The 27,748-nt window shown below is 36.1% G+C and overlaps 1 protein-coding gene across 1 annotated transcript in view; it reads left to right on the forward strand.

The window, feature by feature from the left end:
• SKAP1 (src kinase associated phosphoprotein 1) overlaps nt 1-27,748 on the forward strand; it is a 251,183-nt gene that overhangs the window by 42,660 nt on the left and 180,775 nt on the right. The window contains exon 4 of the mRNA XM_077776878.1: nt 6,004-6,120. Within this exon, the coding sequence (XP_077633004.1) occupies nt 6,004-6,120 (117 nt within the window). The remainder of the gene's footprint in view (nt 1-6,003; nt 6,121-27,748) is intronic.

Genomic DNA, 27,748 nt, shown 5'->3' on the forward strand with positions numbered 1-27,748 from the left:
TAGAACTAGGATGATGCTACACACTGCAGCCCACCCTACTGGTCAAAATGAAGAACTGCATCATAAAAGACCACTTTTTTGAAGGAGGGGAAAAAAACTTTTTAGTTGGTTCCCATGTCCTTTTCCTGTCCAACCCCCCACTGATAGTTGTAGTTCATTTTGGAAATAGTATTAAGCTATGCTGTCCTTTTGGTTGTTGGATTCACAGGTGTTGTAGTGACTGTGCTATAAGCATCTAATCCATTTGATTCCATTTCTAATCATTTGGACTGCTGTTCTCTGCAATGATATCCCTAAAGGTTCTTAAGAAGGCTGTTATTCTCAGCATGATGAAAATAATACAGTTAGTAAACAGTATCATGAGCTAAAAAAACTTAACATTAAGCTCAATTTATTTCTTGTACATTCAAGATCTAGTTGGAGCAACTTTTTAAAAGAATGATAAATGGAAACTTTCTTTACCTGGCCTATCATTTGTTCTGTAGACTTAATGACACTCAGTACTATTACACTTACTGCCAGGGCCTTGGGAGAAGAAAGAATATTTATACATTGAGTTATGGCAGATGTAGCGGGGCGGGGGGTGGGGGGGAGGCTGGGGAGGAAGGAGATAGGCAGGAAATCAGACTCTATAGAATGGAGAAGAATTTGAGAACTTCACTACATATGGATTAATCACAAGAACTAACCACGCAAATCCAAATTGATATTTAGAAATTGGTGAAGCTTCTAAGATGTTCTGTGGGAAACACCATACATTTTCTAATGCATGAGTATGTGCAAAATGTTATCTAATTTATAACAGAAGTGTTGACAGAACTTTAGCTTTGGTGTTGCAAATGGACTCCATAACATATTTACATTTGAGGAACATTTCACATATATGGACACATATATACCCAACCTATTCTAGTTGGTGTTATATTCAGTAACTTAGGTGGATGGTTATAATAAGCTGTAGTTTTTCTAATCTTACCTTAGTTCAGCTTTGGGAACTGCATTACCATTAAATTGGTCTGTGAAAACCTGGCAATATTAATGCTATGAAGCATGAAAACTAACTGGATTTGGATCAGGGACCTTTGTTTATAGCATTTTCTTTCAGATTTATTAGTTTAAAGAGGGAGCTGTGTGATCATGGGTTCTTAAATATTAAATAGAGTCAGAAGTCGTGAGTTCCCTTCCAACAGCAACAATAAAAACAAAGAACAAAAAAATTGTGGACAATTCTGTATTAATTTCAATTTCCTTATTTTATCCAGAGATACTTGGTGAAGTGATAGCAAACCCCAGGAATTTTGAACCACGCCATAGAAACAGTTGGTTGCATACGTGAATAGAGCCTTTATAATATAGCTGACAATTAATTAGAAGTAAAAGATGATGGCTTCATATTAACATGGAAAAACCATTGAACCTTTACATGTCAAATAAGCAAACATATACTTATATGTTTTATCTATTTGTTAATTGTCACGTTACTTTTTATGCTTAAACTGCTTTTGGTCTGTTTTCAGTTCTTTAGTAAAGTTGTCATTATGGCCTGTTTTTGTCCCTAAATAGTACCTGTAAGTTAAGAATCAGATGGGTTTGCTGTGAGTCAAAATAGTTACAAGGGGAACATCATCACAGTTCATTTTTTCCCCTGTTTTATTTGGAATTGAATTAGGAAATGAAAGTTTTTAGCAGTTTAATTCACTTCTCCATAAAGTTTATGGAGCAGCAACAGCTGGTTGAATCCATGGCAGAAAAAAGTGAACTTCTAGTGGCCAAGCTATTGTTTCAGAATTAAGGGCGGGGGGTGGGGAACTCATTAACTGTTAATGAAAACACAGGGAATAAAAACAAATAGCACAGAAACCCTAGCAAATAATTACCTCACACCTGACGCAAAGCTGCTTTATATTTCTGCTCCAAACATCAGAAATTCCCAACTTATCATTCTATGGAGCATGAATGAAATTGAGTTTGACTCTCAGGAAAGAACAATAGAAAAATCATCCCCCTTATAGGCCCCTCAGCACAACACTCAGTGGAGAACTGCCATTGAATATACTAAGGAGTGTATCCAGCGCCCAATTCTTATGACACTTGGGATAGAGCAGCAAATTACCAGCTAATAGCAGATGAACACTTGATATAGTTTCCCCAGATCTTGTATAGAAATACAAAGAAAAGGGACCAGAGGTGGTGGATGTGATTAATGGAGATATTGTGTGTTAGAATATATATCTGTGTAGAAATATATTGATTCTGAGCAAGTCGCAATGGGAAAGTATGTCTCTAGTGGCAAGGGGTCTTGCTTGTGAGAAAGCCACTCTAAGCAGATGGAGTTCTAAGCCCTAATTGTAGAGCTGCAGAATGAAAGTGTCTGTCACTGTAGTTTGTGATCATTTATGTCTGATCCCACTGGACAACAGTAGTGGCCACTTGGAACTGTGATTCTCAGAGCTGCAGATGAATCCAGCGATCACTTGCAGTTATGTTTTAAGGAAAAATGATGTTCTAAACTTAAACAAATCCAAAATGATCACAGTAATTGCTGGTTCTCCTATAAAACTTTTCACCCATGCATCTTGAGTAGTTGTAATCATTTTAATTACACGGGAGTGTCTATTTATATACTGTTATAGGCTTTTTTCTGTGTGTGCCCAAGGGAGTTGGGCCACTTGATGTGACACTAAAAACATTTCTAGCAACATTTCCATCATCAGGAACTAATTACTCTTGGATGTAAAACATATTTTTAAATGTTTCCCCCACCACAACCATTTTAATCCTGACCCAGGCTCTGTTTTTGCTGCATTGAGTTGTATACCTTTGCCATTAATACTTTACAAAGGCATGGTCTTATATTTGGCACAGGAATAGCTGTTAAAAGCCCACCTTGGGTAACCATGTCCAGAAACCATAGGAACCACATGGAAGTGACTTTTCCATCTGAAGTTGGTAAATCAAATGCCAAATCCAAGCAGGTATTTTGGATGAGATACTTTTTTAAGTTTATTTATTTTGAGAGAAACAGAGGAAGTGTGAGTGGGGGAGGGGCAGCGAGAGAGAGGGAGAGAGAGAATCCCAAACAGGCTCCATGCTTAGCACAGAGCCCAATGTGGACTCGATCCCATGAATCGTGAGATCATGACCTGAGCCAACATCAAGAGTTGGATGCCTAACCGACTGAGCCACCCAGGTGCCCCTGGATGAGATTTCTTTAAATGGAGACTCTAAATGCAATTGAAATGGATCCTGGAATAGAAAAAGAACATTAGTGGAAAAACTAGTGAAATCCAAACAAAGTCTATAGTTTAGTTAATAGCAAGGTACTGATGTTAATTTCTTGGTTTTCACAGACATAGCCTAGTTATGTAAGAAGTTGACATTGGGAGAAATTGGGTGAAAGGTGTGCAGGAACCCTCTGTACTATCTTTGCAATATTTATAATAAATCTAAAATTATACCAAAATAAAATTTTCATTTAATATACAACAAAACAGGGGGCCTAAGTGACTCAGTCGGTTGAGCGTCCAACTCTTGATCTTAGCTCACATCATGATCCCAGATTTGTGGGATAGAGTCCAATGTCAGGCTCCACGCTAGGCATGGAGCCTACTTGGGATTCATTCCCCAACCCCACGCCCCACCCCGACCCTCTCCCCAGCTCATGCACTCTCTCTTTCTAAAATTAAGTAACGGGGCGCCTGGGTGGCTTAGTCGGTTAAGCGTCCGGCTTTCGCTTAGGTCATGATCTCGCGGTTCGTGGGTTCGAGCCCCGCGTAGGGCTCTGTGCTGACAGCCAGCTCAGAGCCTGGAGCCTGTTTCAGAGTCTGTGTCTCCCCCTCTCTCTGACCCTCCCCTGCTCACGCTGTCTCTCTCTCTCTCTCCTAGAAATAAATAAAACATTTAAAAAAATTAAAAAAACAATAAAATTAATTAAGTAGTTAATTAAAATACAACAAAACAAAGTCCCTCCTGATCTGCTTATTTTTTTAAAAAGGTCTGGAATGCTAGGGGGCGCCTGGGTGGCTTAGTCGGTTAAGCGTCCGACTTTCGCTTAGGTCATGATCTCGCGGTTCGTGGGTTCGAGCCCCGCGTCGGGCTCTGTACTGACTGCCAGCTCAGAGCCTGGAGCCTGTTTCAGTCTGTGACTCCCTCTCTCTCTGACCCTCCCCTGCTCACGCTGTCTCTCTCTCTCTCTCCTAGAAATAAATAAAACATTAAAAAAAAAGAAGTGTATATAAAAAGGTCTGGAATGCTAGAATATGTAAGGGTAGTTTTGTCAAATTTCTGAAGCCAGCAGAAAATTGAGTCCAGAACAATAGTTGATAAATAATGTTCAATATATGCTACAAAATGTTAAATATTGCTTGGCAGTTCAAACTACTTCTTCTTTTTCTAAAAGTGGATTTTGGTTTGGCTCAAATTTTTAAAATTCCTTTAACCTCACAGCTCACTTTCAAGTTACTTGCCAAAGCAGTCTGTTAGGTTGTGTTGATAATATAATTTCAGTGGATTTGCAGTGATGTAAAATTTGAGTCCTTTAACCTTCAGTCCATTTAAAAAAAATTTTCTGGTTATAAGCGAAATTTCACAATGAGACTTTAAGCATAACTATAATAAGCTTTGTATCCTAATAAAGGAGAGCATTTCTTCTGGCTCTGACCAGCAGCCACTGTGTGAGGTGGAGGTGGGGATGATTGTTGTTGTTAACTTTTCTTTTCCACAATAAAGCCCATAGTTTATTTCTAAAGTCCCGTATCTGCAGGTGTTCAACTCATTTATGGACAAGCTACCTACCATTGAGTATTCGTAGAGGAGTCTAGATATGATCATCTAATTTATGGAAAGAGAAGGCTACAGCCATTCTCTTTTTATCATTTTATATCCTCCCTATCCTTCCAGTTTAATTGTAGGAAATAAACCTTTAAAGTGAGGCAATACAGATTCTATGTAGGTTGTTTGGTTTCACTGCTCCCTCGTTGAAATCCAGGGCCAAAACTCTACAGTGTTTACGGAGATTAGCATTGGTGATTTCCTTTGGAAATTAGTATTTGAGATAATATTAAATTCTGTTGAAAATCCCCTTTTCATGTTTGTGAAATGAACTGAGCAGCTGTTGGTGTCCTTTTATCAGCCGACTGTACCTCTGTTTGGGGGATTTTAAGGAAAGCCATTTGCAATGCAGAGTCTTTTCTTCCGGTTTCTGAATGATTGAACATCTTCCATCTGAATCTTTTAAAGTATCATAATAGCATGGGCCACTTCTACAAACTATAATCCAATGTATGTTGAAAACACCCAAAAGGGATTAGCATTGTTTTAATTGCATAATTCAGTATTGCATATACATTACCTTTCATCAAAGCCATTTTACAGAACAAATATTACCTTCTTAGGGCTTTTAGAATTCCTAAGAGGTTGGTTGCATAGGCTGTAAACTAGAATTATAAAGAGAGAACTTTCTTGAGATTGCAAAACAAGTAGTGATTTAAATTGGAATAGAATCCAGCAAAGTCTAGGTTCTCTTTGTTTTTAAGTCTCTTAGTTTTCAGAGAAGGAAAGAACATTGGCCTTGTTACATTATATTATGTATAGGTTAACTCTTTGTTACATTATATCATGTATAGGTTGACCCTTTGTGTGATTTATTCTATTCCATTTGGAAATATAAAGAGAAAGAGGCATTCAGAATAAAGGTTGTAATTAATGGAAGATAAATGCGTGTTTATATAGCTGTGTTCTCATCTTAAATGTGATGGAGAAGTTTCTCTCTGGTGGCAAGAGGTCTTCCCACTCTCTGATAATAGTTTAAATTCTAGTTAGTTAGTTGAGTGAAAAATTTCCCAGCCAGGTAAGTTGGCTCCTATTTATCTTTTTCTCGCATGTTAATAGATAGTAACCGTGTCATATTTGGGAGGTTTGGGGTGAATAGCAGAAGAAATCTACAAAGACCTTTATAAAGATGTCCCAAGTATGACCTGATTTTTGTCCTTTTTTGTCCCTCAGGGGGAGACCAAGCTGAAAGTTTCCTTGGACAAGACAGCTCTGATGATAATCATAGTGGAACTCATGGCCCTTCTCTTACATCAGATGCACCTTTTTTGCCTGATTATCAAGATGAGGGTGAGTGTCATCTTCCTGGATTTTGGGTTGACTGCACTTTGTTACTTTTTGTCTTGGTGTTTTTGCCTTTTGTCATTTTGAACCAAGCCGACTTCAGTGGGTTTTCTGTATTGGTAATCTCTAGTTGGCAAAGAACAACTATTTGCTTAGTTGTGGTGCTGGTCCTCCTAGGTAATTCAGTACTTCTGAAGCTAATGTATTTAGGGAAACACTAATTCCATGCTGGAGCAGGACATGGTTATTGATCTTTTTATAAGAACTGTAGCTCAAAAGCTAAGAGGGCATTTTAAGATTGCCCAGTTCACTGTCTTTCAGGTTTCTTAGTTTCACAGCACTGCATGAGAATTAGAGCCTTTCATCTGGTGATTATTGGATTATTGATTTATTGTGGATTATTTGAAACCCTTGAACTCATAATATTATAATAAGATACCATTTTTACCCATGCTTCTCACCTATCCCTCTCTGACCATATTGGTGTTATTCAAAGGGAAGCAGAAGCCACAAAAACCACAATGTAAATCTTTCTGGAGCATTAATTTTCCTTGAAGATTTGGGAATGGGAGGAGTTAAATAATTCAACTGTTATAAACATCACTTTTATATTAAAAATACGTTGGTATGTAATAGAGTGGGATGCAAAATTTGCATTAATTTTTTAAATACTTGAATATAAAAATTTTGTCTTGGTAACTGCTAGTTTCTGGCTTGGACTCAGATATCCCAAGGGTGAGGGTTCACCATGCCTCTTCTGGCACCTGGCCACTTGAACAGACGGTTTGATCATCACTGATGCACATGGTTATCTTACCAAATTCTCTCTTGTGCCTTTTCAGTGGGGGAAAAAAGTAGAGATGCTGCTAAAATGAATATTAAATTGGAAGCATATTATTCACTTAGGGATTGGGAGTAAAGTTGGAAAACTATTCCTTATTTCTCTTTATTAGCCTGTAATCTTTTAATTTATTTTTGTCAAGTTTTCCTATGACTGTGGCATTTTCCAAGAGTTTATAAGCCCTAATTCCTTTCTCTTTTTAACTTATCCACTAATTCTTTTTTTTCCTGAAGTTTTTATTTAAATTCCAGTTAGTTAACATAGAGTGTGATATTAGTGAACTCACCCATTAATTCTTATTTCATGTAGCCTTTTTGACAATTCATATTGTCTCCCTTTCATTGAATTAATAACCTTCACATCAGAACTATGGATTCAATCACACAGAAACATTTTATTTTGCTCAAGATTTGTATACTAACGCAGTTAGTAATACCCAAGTTTTAGAAATTGGGGCTTACAGTTTAGAATCTGTATATTGATTCAAGCATTACACAAAAAACATTGTTTGGACTGAAAGCTTAATAATTACACTGGTAGCTTATTAATAATTTTAGAAAATTAACAGTGCAAAACATAAAAAACCAAGCTTTCATTTGTTTTTGATTAATCTAATGCTTGACAGAATTAGAACCATAGCACCTCATTAAGCTATAGGTCACTTATTTGGTACTTCCAACTTTTCCAAACACAGCTGAGAACACAGTAAGTTATCCAGAAAGACCTCTAAGTGGAAATAGATGTTCCTGAGTGCTGTGTTAACACTTACATACCATATTCTTGGAAAAACCCCTGAAGCGCTCACTGGGGATGCCTCTTCTTACAGATTTCCTTTTTTTTAAGTTTATTCATTTATTATTTCAGAGAGAGTGATAGAGAGAACGTGAGCATACACACACAAGAAGGGGAGGGGCAGACACAGAATCTAAAGCAGGCTACAGACTCTGAGCTGTCAGCACAGAGCCCAATGCAGGGCTCAAACGCGAGAACCATGAGATCATGTCCTGAGCCAAAGTCAGATGCTTAACCGACTGAGTCACCCAGACGCCCCTCCTGTTCTTACAAATTTCTTTCTTTTTAATATTTAATGTTTATTTATTTTTGAGAAAGAGAGAGAGAGAAAACTGCAAGGGAGGTGCAGAGAGAGAGAGACGTAGAATCTGAAGCAGGCTCCAGGCTTTGAGCTGTCAGCACAAAGCCCAATATGGGGCTTGAACTCATGGACCATGAGATCATGACCTGAGCCAAAGTTAGGCACTTAACCGACTGAGCCATCCAGGTGCCCTTCTTCTTACAAATTTCTAACCATTACCATGTTTTGATTTTTCAACCCACAGTAGGATGAAACATCAAATTAGAAGAAGGGGCACTTTAGAGGCATCAATTAAATAATATTGAGGCGAGAAACAAGAAAAAAACTAAAAATTTATATAGAAAACAAAATTTGTAAAGAAATAAAATTTATATAGGAACTCAAAAACACTGGGACTGTATCATATTGTAGAAATAAATGGCCCAAACTAAGAGCTCACTACCTTAATAAAGTAAAACTTTTTTAGCTAGAATTTATTATGCTCTTACCGTGTGCCTTGCATCTGTGTTCTAAGTACTTTGCATATATCGTCATTTAATCCTGTGAAGAGCCCTAAAAGGTAGATATTAGGATTATCCTCATTTCACAGAGAAGGAAACAGAGACCCAGGGACGTTAACTTTTCTAAGATCACACAGCTAGTAAGCAGTAGTGCCAGGATTTGTACCTATGCAGCCTAGTTCTAGAACCTCTGCTCTTAACCACTCTACTACCATCTTTACCACTCTCCTCATTTGTGTTATCAAAGAAGATTGATTAATGTATCAGACATTTTGGTTAAGACTATACAGATACACAAAGTTTGATTCAAAGTATTTTCATTAAAAATAGTTGAAATTAAAAAAATGGTGTTGAAAAAGGTAAACCTAGTATCTGGAAAATTCCAAGATGGAAACTTTGCTCCATAATGGTTCCCCATAAGAGAGGAGCTAACTATATTAGGAATATTAAATTCTTACTTAATAGATTTTAATTTTTAGTTTTGGGCCTGAAAGTTAAGAGAATTCTCAGGGAGAAAAAAAAGTTAAGAGAATTCTCAAAGGGACAGAGTCAGTGATAGAGGTAGGAATAGATTGTTTATGTGTTAGAAATTTGATTGTAGGATGTTGAAATAATGTTTATTTTTAAATATTTTTTAAATTTCACTTTTTAAACATTTTAATTTAAATTCCAGTTAGCTAACATACAGCGTAATAGTAGTTTCAGGTGCACAGTGTAGGGATTCAATACTCCTGTGCAACACCCAGTGGTGGTCATAAGTACACTCCTTAATTCCCTTCATCTATTTCACCCACTCACCCTCCCCTCCCGTCTCCTCCCCTCCCCTCCCCTCCAGTAACTGTCAGTTTGCTCTCCTTAGGTAAGAGTCTGTTTCATGGTTTGCCTCCCTCTTTTCTTTTTTTTTTTTCCTTGTCATCTGCAATGACAGGGATGGAGCTAGAGAGTATTACGCTAAGCAAAATAAGTTAGTTGGAGAAAGACAAATACTATATGATTTCACTCATATGGGAAATTTAAGAAACAAAACAAAAGCAAAGGGGGAAAAAAGAGGGAGAGATAATGTTTTAATGTGGGTTTCTGCAAAGCACTGAAACCAGTACAGTGCCTGAGTGCCTGATGCATAGTGCACAATAAACGTTTGTTTCTTTCCCCTAAAAAGTAAATATACATACATTTCCTGTGAAACTAAGGAGAAGGTTATAAAGATGTTAAAATTTTCAGTAAATGCTATATCCTACATATAACTAGATTTTACCATTATTGAGAACAGTTACATTTGATATGCTTCTTATTCATTATTTTAAATACTTATTTAGAGGCTACAAGGTACTACCAAGGTATTGTGCTAAGCAGTCAGTGAAACATGCAGTAAAAAATCAGACACAATCCTTGTCCTGTGGAGTTTACCATCTCATTGGGAAACACACTATTAATAAGTAGACAAATGAACAAATACAAAGTCAGTGTCTTCACTTGCTGGTGAGAGAGCTAAAGTGATCCTTTAGGAAGAAAAGATGTTCTTCAACCTTTTTTGTTTTGTCAGTTGGTTTAGACTTTTGGAATTTTATCTTTGTTAGAAAATGAAAGGTCACTGTTAAAATATTTCAGCTTTGCTGCATCCCTCCTCCAACCAGAGCAGTGTCCTAAATGTACAATTATAAAAGGACACATGGTCTGACCCATCCACCCATAACGTCAGTGTGAGAAGCAATAACTATGGTGCGTGTCGTGTTTGGATCATGGTTTTGCGAAGACTACAAAGAGCTCTAGAAGCATATAGAAACCTGGCCAGGTGCACAGGGGAAAAAAAAAAAGAAGAAGAAGAAAAAGAAAACCAAGGTTACAGGCTAAGCCATGCATAAAAATGAGAGCATGTTGCTACCTAATCACAATTTCTTTTCCTTTGCAAATGCCCTCAATCTGAGAAGAGCAGCCTATACCCTGTGGAGAGACTCCCACAAATAGTTCCACCGTGGGAATGAAAACTTGCTAACAAGTCATAACATTTAGATTCCTAAGCCTAAGGAGGCATAGTTTCTACCATATTGAAATTTACTATGAAACACTGGATACAATTACTGTACAAAAGTCAGCCAGCTATGAAGCTCAAGATCTAATTGTTTTCACTGTCCAGGACATATAATGGATTTTAATGTGTCGATAAACTTATTTCATTAGTCTACATTTTTAAAAGGTAGTTGTACATACATTTTTTTACAGATCCGTTGGGGAAAGTACTCTATATACAGGGTATAGTGACTCCTTCTGGAAGAAAAAGAAAAAATAAAATTATTTTCTAAGAGAAGAAACCTAAAGTCTGTAACAGTGTATTATTATATATTATCACATTCTAATTAAGGAAAAAGGAATGAATGAATATTGGACAAATAAATCGGGGAAGAAGTAGAAAAGAATGTTTTTAGAGTTTATTCTTACATCAGGTTGTTGAAAGTTAGAGAAAGTTCTTATTCTCCAGTGAAATGAAAAATAGAATCAGAGGGGTGCCTGAGTGGCACAGTCAGTTAAGCGTCTGACTTTAGCTCATGTCATGATCTCATGGTTCTAGGGTTCAAGCCCTGTGTTGGCTCTGTGCTGACAGCTAGCTCAGAGCCTGGAGTCTGTTTCAGATTCTGTATCTCCCCCTTTCTCTGACCCTACCCTGCTCATGCTCTCTCTCTCTCTCTCTCTCAGAAATAAATAAAACATTAAAAAATTAAAAAAAATAGAATCAGAATAGCTAAATAGCTATAAACATTTTTGGAGAAGAGTAATCATGAATATGTGAAAAGCTGTTTTTGATCAATTTGTTATATGCTATTTAATTTAAAAGAAATTGCAGACCCATTTAACAGTGGCCATTTTCAATTCCAGGCCCTTTCTGAAAGGTACATTTAAAAACATATAGAACATTTTGAAAATAAGGAGAATCTGTCTTTCACCAGCTTTATTTTTAACACTTTTCTTGTTTTTACATTTGTTTTCATTTTAGTTTTGAATTAGAAGTCAGTTTTTGGATTTGACATTATGAATAGCAGTAGACTAGCTTTTGTTGATCCTTAGCGTGTTTCATTTCTATAGTAATAGGAAGAGAATACTATTTTAATATCTGCCCTAATGGCAGGAAGAATATATTTTCAATAAAACTATATTGGTATCACCAAATAAAAATAGACTTAATTTATTGATTAGATTTTTTTGGCTGGAATTCACGTGTGTCTTAAATTTCGTAGTATTGGGGCACCTGGGTGGCTCAGTTGGTTAAGCGTCCAACTTCGGCTCAGGTCATGATCTCACGGTTTGTGGGTTCAAGCCCCGCGTCGGGCTCTGTGCTGACAGCTAGCTCAGAGCCTGGACCCTGCTTCAGATTCTGTATCTCCCCCTCTCTCTGACCCTCCCCTGCTCACGCTGCCTCTCTCTTTCTCTCAGAAATAAATAAAACATTAAAAAAAGTTAAATTGCATTGTACCAAAGTTAGAATCATGCCTTCTGGGGGCTGGAAAGGGTGATGGTAGCAGGAGCCATTTACTGAGCACCGCGCTATACTAAGTGCTTTTTGTGGATTATCTTGTTTAATTCTCAAACCAACATAGAGAAGAAGATCCTGTTATCCCCATTTTACAGGTAAAAAAAGTTGAGGTTTAGAGAAATTAAGTGCCTTGGCCAAGAATGAAATATCCAATCCACTGGTGGAGGGTGGAGGGAGGGTTTCATTAGATTACAAGAGTGCTGCTTTGTGACGAGTTCTGGTTAGCTGGAGATTTTTCCTCTGAAACACCCATTCTTATGGGTTTTACATATCATTCCCTTTATTGCTTTTATTCCACCGAATATAGCGTTCGTTTAAAAAATAAATGTATTCAAAGCTAAAGCCTATCCTCATACCACTTCAACTGCATCCTTCAAAATTTGATATGTGCTACTTTCATAATTCATAATTCCATTCTCAGAATTTTGTAATTCCTTTGATTATATCCTTTTAAACCTATGTGTTTAGAAGTGTGCATGTGTGTGTATGTGTGTGTGTGTGTATTTTTCCAGTTTTTATTTTAGTTTGTTTTTAGTTTCCAGAGATTTTTAAATATACTTTTCTATTTTGACTGTTAATTTTTATTACATTATAGTCTAAGAGCATAGTCCATATTATTTAGATTCTTTGGACTTTGTTGGGATTTCTCTTGTGGCCTGGTAATGATTAATTTATGCTTATGTGCTGTGTGGCTCCCACAGTATTTATTTAACACACTCGTACTATTTTTATACTTATAAATAGTATTCTTCAAATCTTTTATATCCTGGCTTTTCTTTTATCTGCTGAAAGTTTTGCATTAAAATCTCCCATTACAGTTGTAGATTTGTTCATTTTTCTGTGTTTTGCTTTGTATTTTCAAGGTCATGTTATTAGATACTTATAAAGCCCTGTAATTTGTTTTAAGAGGTTTCCTCTTATTGAACTGAAATCCTATCTCTAGAACTTCCATTTATTAAGCTAGTCTACTCCTAGCACCCCTGATAGACTTTCCACTCAAGGAGTATAAAAAAAAAATGTTCACAAGCCAGTTTGAGACCCCTGTTGCTCTGAGTCATGTATAAAGCCTGATTTTGGCATTAAATTATGTTGTGTCACAGAATAAATAAACTGCACATCTTACAGTGTTTACTGAGGTATGTGAATTAACGACACAGTGGTTAGCAGTAAGTGACCTTACTGATCAGGTAAATCTTAGGCCAAATCCTGCTGATAACTTTGGAAGAAAATGTGCATATTTTAGGGCTGCTCTACTTGAAATGTTAGAAACCTACTGCAGGCTCCGTCATTGGTACCCTAGTAGGTGGAGAGAGTTAATGGCCTAAATACAGCAAGCTGTTTGCTTCCTTCTCACTGATAGGGTCAAGCCTACTACTTTAGTGTGTATGTGTGTGTGTGTGTGTGTGTGTGTGTGTAGTTACATAAACTATATGAAAATATTTTAGAGTTTTTAGTTCCTTTTTACTCGACGATGTGAAGATAATGTGTGTGAGTCAAAATAGTCTCTGTCCATAATCAATATGTAAATAAATATACATGTATACATACATGCATTCAAACAAGTATTTATCTCATTTTCCTTTTATTCTTTAGACAGTTGCTTTCATCTTTGTTGCTCACAGGTACATTTTTCTTTAGTGAAGCCACATGACTCCTGTCAACCCTGATGGAGTTTATGTGTGTTTGTTTATGGTGTGCATTGTGGAACAATGGAAAACTCCCTTCCATGCCTGTGTTTTTGGAGCCAAAGACAAATCCTACTGTAAAACATATACTTTCATAAGCATAGTATTTCTGAACAAGTTTCTGTTGGCTTCAGGTGAGTCCGTCAGATCAGATCATTGGGAGAAATTAAGGACTCAGTGTTGAGTTAACTGTGATAAGGGTAAGTAAGCTGTCACTCAGGATCACAGTGGCCTCCTTCATGAAGACAAATGTCTTATTAGATCGAAGACATCATGTCGTTTATATAGTCTGGTATAAATCACAGATGAAGATGACAAACTGGGTTTCAAAGTTGACAGTAATTTATGTAACTTAAACAAACGATTACCAAGGATTATACATGTTTTGTGAAGAATAAAAAAACAATAACAATTATCTGTCTATGAACTACCCATTTTTCATTCTTCAGCCTGGCATGTTGGGCTGTGGGTGCATGTTTAAAGTCTAACCTTCTGTCCAGTACCCAGTAAAGCAGTCTTTCATGTGTTGATGGCTGGATATCTTCTATAATGCTTTTTTCACTCTAACATGCTCTATAGATTTAACCCAAATTTTTATATAGAATAATGGCATTTTAAAGCTGGAAGAAGCTTCGTAATCACCTAATCTAATCTCTGTTTTACCAAAGAGGAAACTAAATTTTAAAGAGGCTAAATTCCTATATCCCATGTCTAGCAAGACAGAGCCAGGAAGGAAACCAAGACCACCACCCTGGGAGTGGCCTTTCCAGACCCACCCTACACACTGTCCCTCACCTGCATGGTCTCAACATGTTTTTTAGTACAGACCTTAACAGCTTTGGAGGAGGCCTGATCATGGCTCTTAAGCTATTTCTTGTAAGTTCTTCAGACACACATGCTTCTCTGGTCTTGTGTGTTCTTATTCTCTTCTCAGATGATTTGGGAGTATTATATTTTTTAAAGAATTCCAATGGGTTCCATAAATGCTAGCAATTATAACTATGAGTAGCATACTATCAGCCTCTGAATTGATTTGACATAGAACTAATTAGTTATCTTTTTTTGGCCTTTTCGTCCATGTTATAGATTTTAATATACTGCCAATGAAGAGTTAGCTATTGAATACCTATATTGAATGTCCTTTCATTCAGTCATGAGTTTAGAGGCTGTGTGGAGGATACAAAGAGGAATAGGATATGATTCCTTTCCTTAGTGAGTAAATAATCTAGTTGATGAGAAAAGATTAGACTCCCCCACAACAAAGTATACAGTACATAATCAAGTGGTGATTATCAGGGACAGAATTTGCAGGGGGAAAAAAAAACAATTGGTTGGACTTGCAGTGGTTTGGAAGAAAGTCAAGATAATATTTGGCCTGTGCTGTGGCCAAAGTGTTTTTAGAAGTCGATTCCAGACTGGGAGTGTGCACAAAAGTCCATTCTCTGAAAGGTCAAACCTTTATTGAGCTTCCACTATAATTCGTAGTGAGATAACAGTGGCCATTTTTAAGTGCAAATAGTGGATTTTTAAGCAAGTGACTTAGCAAATGAGATTAAGCCTTTTCATACTGCCTTGAGTATTCTTTGTTTCTCTCCAAATTCTAAAAAGAGTCAACAACTTTAATTGTAATATAAAAGTTCTAGTATATGATTATTAAAGATGTTTGTGTGGTCATTACAGCGGTGGTAACATGATATGCAGTGTTTTAGTTGCTAATGTGACATATTTATCTGATATATAAATCAATCAGAAGTGGGGAGGGCTTATATATCTATGTGTACTGTTTATTAGAAAATCTCATATACCATGCTTAATTACCTTGTTCTTAGAATCTATAAATGCATTATAATTAAACATAGCACCTGTCTCCCAGATGAGCACCGAATCACCTGAGAGCTAGCTAACTCACCTCGGGCAATCAGGTCTAAAGTTCAGGAATTCTATATTCTCAGGTGTGATATAGATACATGTACATAGTTTATGTAAATATACATTTATATCTATACTCTCTCCCTGTCTATTTATATATATTTTTTCAACTCTTCATGCTTTGGTGATCTTTGTTTTTCTGCTGTCCATACATTCTCTGGCCTATCATAGAACTCTGATTTTTCAAGTTGAAGTAAATGTTAGTAATGCTGTTTAAAGCAATGTGGAAGCAACTATTAGTCTAGAACATTATGTTCTACTAGGGAAAGATTGTTGAATTCACAAACTATATTGTGCTTATGCTCTAGACTGCCTTTCTGACTTTGAGTGACAGCCTTTTTTTCTGTTGGGCCCTGAGGAGCCTAAACCCAGATACACTTAGTCTAATAGGAAAGAAGGATTATACAGAGTAGTTGCTCTGGCTTGTAAAATTGGATTTATTGGGGAATTGTTCCTTCATGGGAAGTTTTCACTCATAGAAGCCTTTATCCAATTTACAGATCCATTTCTATAAAATGTTAGGGTATAGCTTATACAGCACAATATATTTTAATGGGGTGCTCTGAAAGATAAACATTGTTGCTGTGTTTAATTTTATAATTAAGTTATTTCATAGTAATACTCAGATTTTTTTTAAATCAACAAAACATAGGGTTAACTGGGATCATGAGCTCTTCTCTCTACAAATGATCATTATCATCATTGAAAGACATTTATGAATGTTCAAGAATACAGTTGGGCCTAGAGATTGTCACAGCTTAGGGGAAAAAAATCACTTGAGTTATCTAATCTAGCCCTTCTAATGAATTCACATCATTCTTACTAATATCTCATTTAATTAATTATCAAATATAGCGATTATGCTTTGTATCCTTCCCTTGTAGGACATCTTGCCCGCCCAACTATTATTACTAATTTATTCTTCATGTCTAACCTAAACTTTTCCTTCCTTAGTTTCAGGCCATTGCTCTTTTCTATACCATCTTCTGAGACTGAATAATTCCCCTAATTCATTTATATTGTTACCTTTAGAAGGTATTTAAAGACTGTGAACGTTTATCCCCAGAGTCTTCACTTCTCCAAACTACATAAATTTCAGTTCTCTTAATCCTTACCTCACTCTGCCCCTATCATACTCTCTAGACTTTGAGTATTTTATCACACTCCTTGATATTTTCCATTCCAAGGGGATCACCTAACCAAGAGAGCTGCCTTTTGGAGAAGGAAGTGCTTAAGCATAAAATCTCATATAAACCACTAGAAGATGCCTAAGTGTTTATTTGATGTTGTTGCTGATCATCTGGTGGGCACGCCAGTGTAGTGCTTGCTTTGGCATATGTTGGGATATATGTGTATTTTAATGCCTTAATGTATTATGGCCTGTTGTAATTGAATGTCTATAAAGTAGCAGTTAAGAGGGTTTTACAGACCTTAGAAGAGATCAGAATTCTCTAGCCCCCTCTTGTGGTAAAAGAAAATACTACTTTCGGGCTTTCCTAGATTATTTTGTTTTAGCTGCTGAGTAAGGCTAAAATGCTTAAGTTCTCAACATGTAAGCATAGGTCATGAATCAAAAAATTGAAAAATTATACACACATGTGTATATCCATATATATGTGCACAAGTACATGTACACTCGGATCTGAGAAATTCCTGGTCTTTTATTTTATTAATGCCCTAAAACCTAAAAGATATTACTTTCTTACAACCATCATTTCAGTATATTCTTATTACATAAGTTAGGATGAGGACAAATAAAATAAAACTATCATCTTGAAGGTTTTATGTTCCTAAATAGATAAATAAAGGAATTTTGGATATGAGTTTTAAACCAAATTTATAGGTACTATTTTCTTTGCCATTACAAATGTATGTGGTTAGCATTTCTGACAGATTTATACAGATATCCTAAATCCCCTATAATATATTAATTTGACCAGTTTTTTAAATTTATAACTGTAGCATTCCTTCTATGGTAGATACATTCCAGATATTCATAAAGGCCTAGTAAGTAGCATATAGGTGAAGGGAAGACTGAACTGGCATGCAAATATCTTGCTTATGGAAAAAACTTCTACAGGTAACACAAAATTATGTTTATTATTCTAAAACACCGCTAAAAGTAACACCTATGTCTTGGAATTATTGGTATATAGACAAGAACCAATGAGGGGTTATTATTAATGTGCCTTACATAGCATCCAGGAAGGGAAGAGATTCAAACTAAATACTACTGCCCCTAAGTAGTTTTGTTTTGTTTTGTTTTTTAAAGCTACTCAAAAAACTTTAGTAATGGTTTAGGTAGATTGCCTTTATGTCACGTTCTAGTGAAAATATGAGGTACTATTTGGAAATTCCAAGAACTCTAGAAATAAATATGGGACCATACTTTTTAATATTAGATTTTTTTTCCCAAAAGGGAATATTGAATATTGTACCAATTGAGGCATTGCAAGAGAGGAATGGCATAGACTTAGGGGAACAAAATGAAAAGGGTTTGGTCACAGGTGAAACAAGTAAGAATATTGTAATGATTTAAATATTAAACAGAAAACTGATAATTCTGACTGTTCTCTTTTTTCATCCCTACTTGAAGAGATGATAATTGTTTTCTGTTAAATGGGGAAATTAATTCCTTTTGTGTGCTTCTTCCTTAAAATGTATGAATAAAATTTTAATCTCAACTATTTATTAATTTGTGGTATTGACATTCCTCTGAGCTTCTGGAGACAAAATTTAACAAACCTAAACCTCTTAATAACAAAGCATAGATCTTAATAGGAATAGTCTAATTTTTACATATATTCTAAAAAAACAATAATTTGGCAATATTTTTGAGATTTCTTTGTAATCAATTTAGGGATCTTATAAGCCCGATTTTCTGATTTGTGTCATCTTTCTCAAGCAACTGCTGGATCTGATTTTCTTTTTCACATAAAGCTGCACTTTTCATAAGACAGACTAAGTTGTGAATTTTCATAAAAATGAAAAGTAGAGAAACAGAAAATTGCCCTTACTTATACCTGCACTATTTGCTACCATGTATATTTCAGTTGGTTTGTTCATCAAAAAATTGTGACTGTACTTGGACATATATTCTTTGACTATTGATTTTAAATTATATACATAATGTATTTTCACAAAGCTCTCTGACATGTACATTCTTACCTGGAGATCTGTCTTTCCTTGGCTCTTGGAAGATGATTTATTTTAGAGTAGTTATTTATTAACCCAAATTTATTAATGTTTGAGAGTTTGAATTCTTTATTTTCGCATTGAAACAGGGAAAGCATAATGATCAGTTTCTTGGATATTACAGTTAATAACAGTACAGTATAATAGAGAAAATTTTGCAAAAGTTTGACTTTTCTAGCTATAAAGAGGTGTCAGAGGGAATATCATAGTCATTGTTGGCATAGAAGAGATTTTCCTAGGAAATTACATCTGAGTTCTTATTAAATGTCTTATTATAAAGAATATTTTCTTTATCATATCATTGAAGCTGAAAAGAAGGCAAATTACTTGTTTCTTCCTTGCCTTCTCACTCCATGTATAAATACCTTCAGCTGTAAAGCAAGCATCTTTCTGAGTTTTCTTAAAACACCAAGGCAATTCAAGGAGCTCTTCATATGGAATCTTTTGCATGTTTGCTTCTCCAAAAATAATAAATTTATTGAAGTTTGGTAGTGTTGCTTTTAAGTGTTTCCCCCTTAATTTGCAATTTATTAAAATCCCTTTCATTTAGGGTGAGAGGCATTAAGAAGGAGCCAAACAGGGAAGACTTCTTACTACATTTTTAACTTGATCAAATCCTGCATTTCAAAAAAGCAACTTCTCGGTGCTTTTGTATCTGTCCAATGGATAAATTATCAAATTGTAGTGTAATTTAGCTCTAAATATGTTAACTTTTAAAAAAAGGTATGTTTCATTTAGTGTTAAGAGACAATATATGTAACTTGTCTTACCAGTGTAGAAAACCTTTTCCAGCTATGAAAGAAGTCCCAGCTTTATCTAATTGAGAGAGAAAAGTACATGCATGAATAATGACTTTGCATATCGGGTGCAAAGAAATTTAGAACAAATGCTGGAAAAGTTGATATTAATTCTAGTTCAGTGAGGAAGGTTAGGTTACTCCACTAAATTATGTCTGGCAAAAATAAATGGGGACTAGCTTGTGAAGGCATGTAACATTTATAAACTTTTAAGATGTTTAGCTTTTCTATCTGAGAGTGGTCTTCCTTCAGCATTTTTGTTGTTTTCTATACTCTTTTTGTTTACTTGTTTGCTGTAGGAAGTTAGTTAAGGGATATCGGTGGAAATATACAAGTGGTGATTTGGTAAATTCTAACAGTTGAGTTAGTAATGAAGCACATTTTACAGTTCACTTATGATGATGAGAGTGTGGTATACTGTATGTTACAGTTATGACCGCTACAGTATCAACCACTATACACAGCATTGCAAACACCCAGGTCTAGCACTGCCGAAGCCAGATTGAGGTAAAAAAAAAAAGTTTCACAACTTTCAAGTTTTCTTATCCTATATAAAATAGGCAGGAATTGAATTCTGATTTAGTTATAATGTCCTTTAAACTCTTACCCAACTTATCACTCACAGTAATTTTAACATATTCTGTTTTTCAGTCCAAATGATATGAGAGCATACTGGGTATGATTTTCAATATATGGCAAAGGTGTAAAATTAAAAGATTTTTATGAAATTTTTTGCACACTCTGCTAAATGAATTATTGAAATTCCAATAAAGAACAACCACAAAAAAAAAAACCTAAAAAGCAGTATGGGTTTTATTTTTCTCTCAGTCCTTTCAGGTCTCATAAATGTCTCCATGAAAGCTATATCTGCAGGGTTAGGAAAGAATATATCCTATAATATTAACCTGATCAGGGAGATTTTTAAAACATGGCATCTCAATGTGAGATATTGACTGAGGTGGGCTGGCAGGTTTACTGGTCTGGCAAATACAGCAGGTTCACAGTAAATCTATGTGGTGAAAAATCCTTGAGAAGTTTTTGATTAAGAAACTTTTACTATCCTTTAAAAATGAAATATGCTGGTCATTTTTAAATGATAAAAGCAGATATTTTATGTTGTTGTCTGAGTCAGTTTCTGAAATATATTTTAATGAGTTTGTTACATGAAAGTTTCTGGATTTCTAAGACGCTAACTTAAATTATCGGTCCTTGATCAAGCATATCCAGAGAACATATAAAAAGAAATGATAAAAATAAGCCTATTCAGCAAAAATCAGAATAAAATTTTATATCTGAAGGCCAGGAAGCCTACATTCAGAGGAGAGTTTAATAGTGTTATTCTTTTATAAGTATTATCAGTATTTTAAATCCATAGTAATATTATAAACTCTGCTGAATGATACAATTAAAGAAAAATATTTTAAAATAACGAATGTTTTTTAAAGTTGTAGTCTTTAAAAAACAAACTAAAATTATAACGTGGTTTTTGCTAATGCATTAAGGTTCCATTTCTCTTTAGAGTCAGTAAAAGCAATGATTAAGTTAAAACATAACGTGAAGAGACTGTTAAGTGGCAAACAATTTTATTGGGCAGATGAATTTAGAAATAATATTCTGTGTAGAAATTCACAATTAGAGTAAAGTTTATATTTTATTGAGAATTGAATTTTGAAGTTGGTGCCTACCCCTTCAAAAACCACATGCTCAGTGAATATATTCTCTCTTTCTTTAGATGTTTTATTAACTAGTCCTTGAATATTGCATAAAAGGACTAAAAAGTTTGTGTTCAGCCCAGCTAGACTTTTTAAAAGTCTTATGTGATTGAGTATTTTAAAACTTTTTAATTTAATGAGGTAAGAGCAGAGGTTAAAAAAGAGATCTATGTCTCAAATTGATTTCTGGTTGCTGTTGAAGAAGACCTATGTGTCCACATACCCTCCCAAATTAAACTTAATTTTTAAGAAACCCTCAACACCGCAGTAACAAAAACTGCCTCTTAACTTACTGGGACCCTATGTTCTACTCCACAATTTCAGGTGAAGCAGCTAAAACAATCAGCATCATTCTTCAACTAGATAATGCTTTCTCTGCAGCTAATAGCTCCTTGTTCATCAAGGAAACGAATGTGCAGAGAGGTGACATGCTCTTCACCCACTGCTCTTTGTTCTAGGGTCTCTCAGACTGATTATATCAGCCCCAGCACTGACAAATATCCCCCCAAACTTTAACACTATGTTAAATTGAGTTATGAGGTTTTAAGGTTACACTCCTCTGGCTGAAGGTTGATTGTCTCTGAGAGATAAAGGAATTGTGCTCAATGATAACAGAATCCTTTATCTCTTGCCATGGGATAATCCCAGTTATTGAACTCAGAGCTCTCATTATTTGGTTACTTGGTCTCTCTCTTTCTCTCTCTCTCTCTTGCTCTCGCTCTAGCTTTCTCTCTCTCTCCTGTGGAATGACTGGATACAAAATTGGCTATTCACACTCTCCACCTCCTCCCCCAGGGATATTTTAGAAAGACCCACAAGTCGCAGATGATGGAACAAGACAACTCAAGCAAATAGAACAATCCTTGAAATATACTCTCACTTAGGTTGTACCAACTGCTAGTACAAGAGAGATTTGATTCTTGTTTGCCCTTCTCCTGGCATCATGAATGTATAAGAGGGTCTGAGAATGCAAAATGTTTCCTTTCTCCTTCCCCCCAGCCCTCCAGTTTCTCATGCATGAGTCTAATCTCTGCTAAAACAACAACAAAAAAATAAAGTTGTGATATTTGGATTATGCTCTGAAGGCATATCTTTCAGACTTGCTATCCAGGCAGAATTTTAAGCTGCAGACTCTCTTGGTGACAGGATAGTGATGGTGACAGTTCTTTATGCCAGTCTTTGCAGTTCCAATCCAGCATGCCACTCTGTAAATGCCTTTATAATAGTAAAAATTACTGAGCGACAATACATCAAAATCTATCTGATGAGTTGTGAATGCTCAGTTTTTTCTCCATATCACACAAACTTAAGATAACTATTATGAGTGGAATTGATAATACCACAGAGAAAAACTATAGTTTAGCTGTATCCTAGGAATACTAAAGAAAGTCTTATTTAGGGAGAAGTGTTTAAACAATGCTTAATACCATTCTACAAAAGGTTTATTAGCCTGACCTTCATTACCAACAGCAACAATCACTTAGCATTTAAGTATGCGGAATACATGGCACTCTCTAAGGTGAATTAATAGTACCTGCCTTGTATAATAAATTTATTGAACACATACCATATGCCAGACATAGTATTTTACATGCATTACTTGTAATCATCATCACTACTGTGCAGCATAAGTATTATTATTCCCGTATTACAGATGAAGAAACTGAGCCTCAGAGCAATTAATTTGCCCAAGACCCTCAGCTAATAAAGTGAATCTAAACGAGTCTCTATACATCTATACATCCAAAACTCATAATCTTTCCAATATGCCATACTGCCTCATAGGAAAAAAACCTTTTGTTGTTTTTCCTTTAGGTACTTGTGTATACTGCTACATGGAAAAAGTAGAGGCTGTGGAGTTACCTGAAAAAGTAGAGTATTAATAACGGCTACCACTAAGTGAGCACCCAATCTGTGGCAGCATTGTGCTAGGTTCTTCCACGATTTCACATAATCGCCTTTTTTAGTCCAATATGCAAAAGCTAGAGGGGATTTAATTTCAGAGCTCATATCTCTTCCATTACACCACATGTCTAACAAGATTGTAGGAGAGGAAAGGTGTTCCTGCACAATGCTATCCAAAAGGACTTTCTGCAATGATGAAAATGTCCTGTAATTTTACACTGTTTAATGAAATAGCCACCACCAAATGTAGGTACTGAGTACTTGACAGTGTGGCCAGCAAGAGTGAGAAACTGTATTTTTAGTATTAATTTAAATTTAAATGTACCTTTGAATAGTCACAGGGAGCTAGTAGCTACCATATTGAAGAGCACAGCCCTAGAAAAATGGCTTCTTCTTAACTAGATAATCAAGACAACCTGGAAATAATAGTACTTGTGAACCTCCCTGAGAGATGGATTGGGTGGAATTCTCTGTGGCTGAGAAGAAGGTGAGAGGTGTCAGGTATGTGACTAGGCAGAAGAGTTCTCAAATGAATTTATGTGAGGAGCCCAGACAAAACAGGATGTGGAATGGAAGAAGAAAAGTGACCTGGCACAGTGCTTTGAAGAAGGGCCTTAGAATCCATAGTTAATGGATTTGCACAGATTGAAAAGTAGATAAAATCAGCATTCCCTCCCCTCCCCGTATTCACCTGCTACAAATCATTACTCATCATTTTGATGAGTGGTTTTGGAATGGGTTGTTTAAAAGGTACCGTGATGTTTGTGTGTGGTAGAAGCTTGCAATGCAGCTGCAGAACTCACAGAGCTCCTGAGTCCTAGGCTCACACGTTTCTGGGGGTGCAGCTGGGAGGCTGTCATTTATTCCTTCACGAGTATTCATTCAGTCATATATATCATCTTTTTGTTTTGTGTTAGTGCCATATCTAACCTTTCTCAAGAAATTAATTCTCCAAGGCATTAAAATATTTTTTCATTATGAAAGTGTTGAAGCCCCTGCTAATGAGCAGTGTCACTAATTTGTACATGTTTATAGTACTTTACAATTTAAAAATCTTGTTTGAATGCATCACCCCATGTAATCCTCAGCAGTCTCATGAGGTGAATGGTATCCCTGTCTGATCAAGGGGAGGGAAACTGAGCCTGAGATTTGTCTGGGATCAACTCACATGTGGTAGAGCCGGAAGCCAGACAGAAGCCAGGCAATGGCAGGGGCTGAGTTCTCTGACCATGTTCTTTTTTTTAAATGTTTTTTAAAATTTATTTTTGAGAGAGAGAGACAGCATGAGCAGGGGAGGGCCAGAGAGAGAGGGAGACACAGAATCTGAAGCAGGCTCCAGCCTCTGAGCTAGCTGTTAGCACAGAGCCCAACACAGGGCTCGAACCCACGATCTGTGACCCACGATCTGTGAGGTCATATTCTTGCTAAGGTGGTTTCTCAGCCTTCAGCTCCCTCCACAGTGATAAGTACAGATACCCCAGTGAGCTGTAATGTGTGGGTTTCCTTTTTTCAAATTAAGAAACCTGAGGCACATATAGTCAGTAGTATTGTAATAATATTAGAAGGTGACACATGGTAGGTAGCTACACTTGGGGTAAGCATAGCATAACTTAAAAAAAGAAAGGAAAAGAACTGAGACACAAAACAGTGTCAGACGTGAGCCATTAAGCCTTTGAGCCCAACTGGCAATTCGCAGGAAAAACGGGACAGAAGAACATGAGGAATTGTGAGCCTGCAATTAGCAAAATTTGGACAGTGGGAACCTCCAAACAATTGAACATCCCAGGTTCTTCAACAGATAAATTATATAGAAAAGTAAGGGATGAAGGGCCAAAAGATTTACAAGACATAACATTTTTTTTTTTACATGGGCAAGATTTTTAAAAAGGAAAATAAAAACTTAAGGGGCAGATATATCAGAATGGAGGATTTATTTTCTGGTCTACCACTTAGTGTCGTGAGCTTTATGCCTTTCTGTACTTAAGTGTAAAGAGTGTTCCATTAGCTTAATATTTAGCAATCACCTTGGAAAATACATATTTGAACACTTTTAAAAAGAAATAAGGTGGAGTTGCTCTTTTGTATGTTGATCCTAATAGTCCCTTCTGAATGGCGGTAAGCCCTATGCCCAGCCAGTTTTCCTATCACACACCTTGTGGTCATCACTTCAAATGGTTCTTTTGAAAGAAAGTATTTTGGATTGAGGAGCTTTGTAATAAGTTACTAGTGTTCTGTAAATCTTGATAATGCTCGAGTTTATGGCCATCAGAACAAGGGATAATCTAGAAAAAACAGTAAGGAGAAATTATTAGATATGTTATTAATGTCTTGCTCTGAATTCTGATCTACAATCAATATACGAATGAAAACAAACATAGAAATAAAAGATTTCAAACATGAAAGGAATGCACTTATACTGCATTGCAACATCCAGGTGTTTGAATTTGCTCTAGATAAACCATTTAACACAAAATCAGTTCTTCACTCACAGAGGTGCTGAGTTTGCAGGAAAAAAAAATATTCCAATGAGAGACAACCTTGCAGATGTCATTTCCAATCAATTCCAAAACTCCAGAAGATTGAAGAGCCTACGCCATTTGACCTGTAGAATTTCCTACAGGCTATGATAGTTTCTTCTTTTTTTTTTATCATCTCTGTTTCCCCACCTTTGAAACAATGGACTTATCGAGGTTTCAAGAATAATATGGGACAGGAAGATTTTGATAGCATCCTACTGGGTGGGGGTCATGCTGAAATAAACAATACCTTTCCCTTTGTTATCAGGACAGTTCTAGCAAGATGTATGTGCAAAGATGTTCATATTTGGGTTTGTTTATAATAAGAGTGAAATCGCTAGTGTTTTACACCCTTGGAAGGATTATAAGGTGTTATAAAATTAGTTTAATTAACAACTATTTTTAAGTTTCCCCATATTCCCCATACAACTTGGCTGGAACTTGTAGATCTTCGTTTTTTCACAGATACAGGGTGTGTGTGTGTGTGTGTGTGTCTGGTAGTGCAAAGTGTGTTTGTGTGCATTAATGAACAATTTCCCCTTTAAAGCAAAAGCAATTTGGGACACCTGGGTGGCTCAGTCGGTTAAGCCTCCGACTTCGGCTCAGGTCGTGATCTTGTGGTTCTCAATGAGTTCAAGCCCTGCGTCAGGCTCTGTGCTGACAGCTCAAAGCCTGGAGCCTGCTTCGGATTCTGTGTCTCCCTCTCTCTCCGCCCTCGCCTTCCACTTGTGCTCTCTCTCTCTCTCTCTCTCTCTCTCTCTCTCTCTCAGAAATAAAATAAAAAATTTTTTAGGTGAAAACAATTTATAATATTAAGATGTTTTTTGCTTATAAATATGGGGTAGAGATTTTGAAATAGAAGGTCAAAGTTTGGAAATGTATGCCCTGTTTTCCCTTCCATGAAGATTACTAATGAACACTTCCTGCTAGATTATACTTTAAAAATCCAGGACTCTTCCTATGTTTGTTTAACCCCAACAGATTCTTACATAGCTCATTATGTCAAGAATTGAAATCTGAAATCAAACCTGCGGCATTTTCTGTAAGAAAACATAGAAGTTGAGGCAGGATCTGTATATTCATCCAGCAAACATTTGTTGGTGCCTCCTGTGTGTCAGACACAGCCAGACACTGAGACTAACAGCCGTGAATAAGACGTGACACTTACCTCCAGGAAGTACACAGTCTAGTTGGAAAGACAATATTTGAATGAGTAATTTGACTTCTTAGAAGTAAACACTAAAAATGAGGAGCATCAGTTGTGTTATAGAGCATAGTGAAGGAACAACTGTACCTGGAAAGGAAATGAGATCAGGAAAGCCTCTCAGAGGAGGTGATATTTGAATTACATCATAAAAGATCTATAGGAATTTATCAGGCTGTCCAAGGTTGAGCAGCAATAAGTGAGAATGTTCAGGGCTGGGCAGAAGTGTGAGAAGCGGCCACACACTACAGATGGGTGTATTGCTTAGTATAGTCTTTCCAGAGGGAGATATGGGGGAAACGTAACAAAAACTTTAATTGTAAATGCCTTTGACTTGACAATTCAACATTAAATGTGCTTTCAGAAAATGAATAAATATATATAAGGATATTCATTGAACACTTGTTTATGAAAGCACAAAATTGGAAACAGGCTAAAGGTCTAACTACTAGCATATAACAGAATATATGCAAGCATTAGACGTGATGTTTATGAAGAACATTTAACGAGTAGAAAGATGTTTATACTCTGTTAAGTGAAAATTCAAGGTTATAAGACAGTATGTACAGTTAAGTTCCCACTTTTTAAAACAGATATATATGTGGGGGTGCCTGGGTGCTTAAGCATCGATTCTGGATTTCGGCTTAGGTCAAGATACTGTAACTCATTGGGGGATCGATCCATGCTGTTAGTACAAAGCCTACTTGGGATCCTCTCTCTCCCTCTCTCTT

Source organism: Crocuta crocuta, unplaced genomic scaffold (assembly GCF_008692635.1).
Source record: "Crocuta crocuta isolate KB4526 unplaced genomic scaffold, BGI_CrCroc_1.0 scaffold352, whole genome shotgun sequence".
NCBI lineage: Eukaryota > Metazoa > Chordata > Mammalia > Carnivora > Hyaenidae > Crocuta > Crocuta crocuta.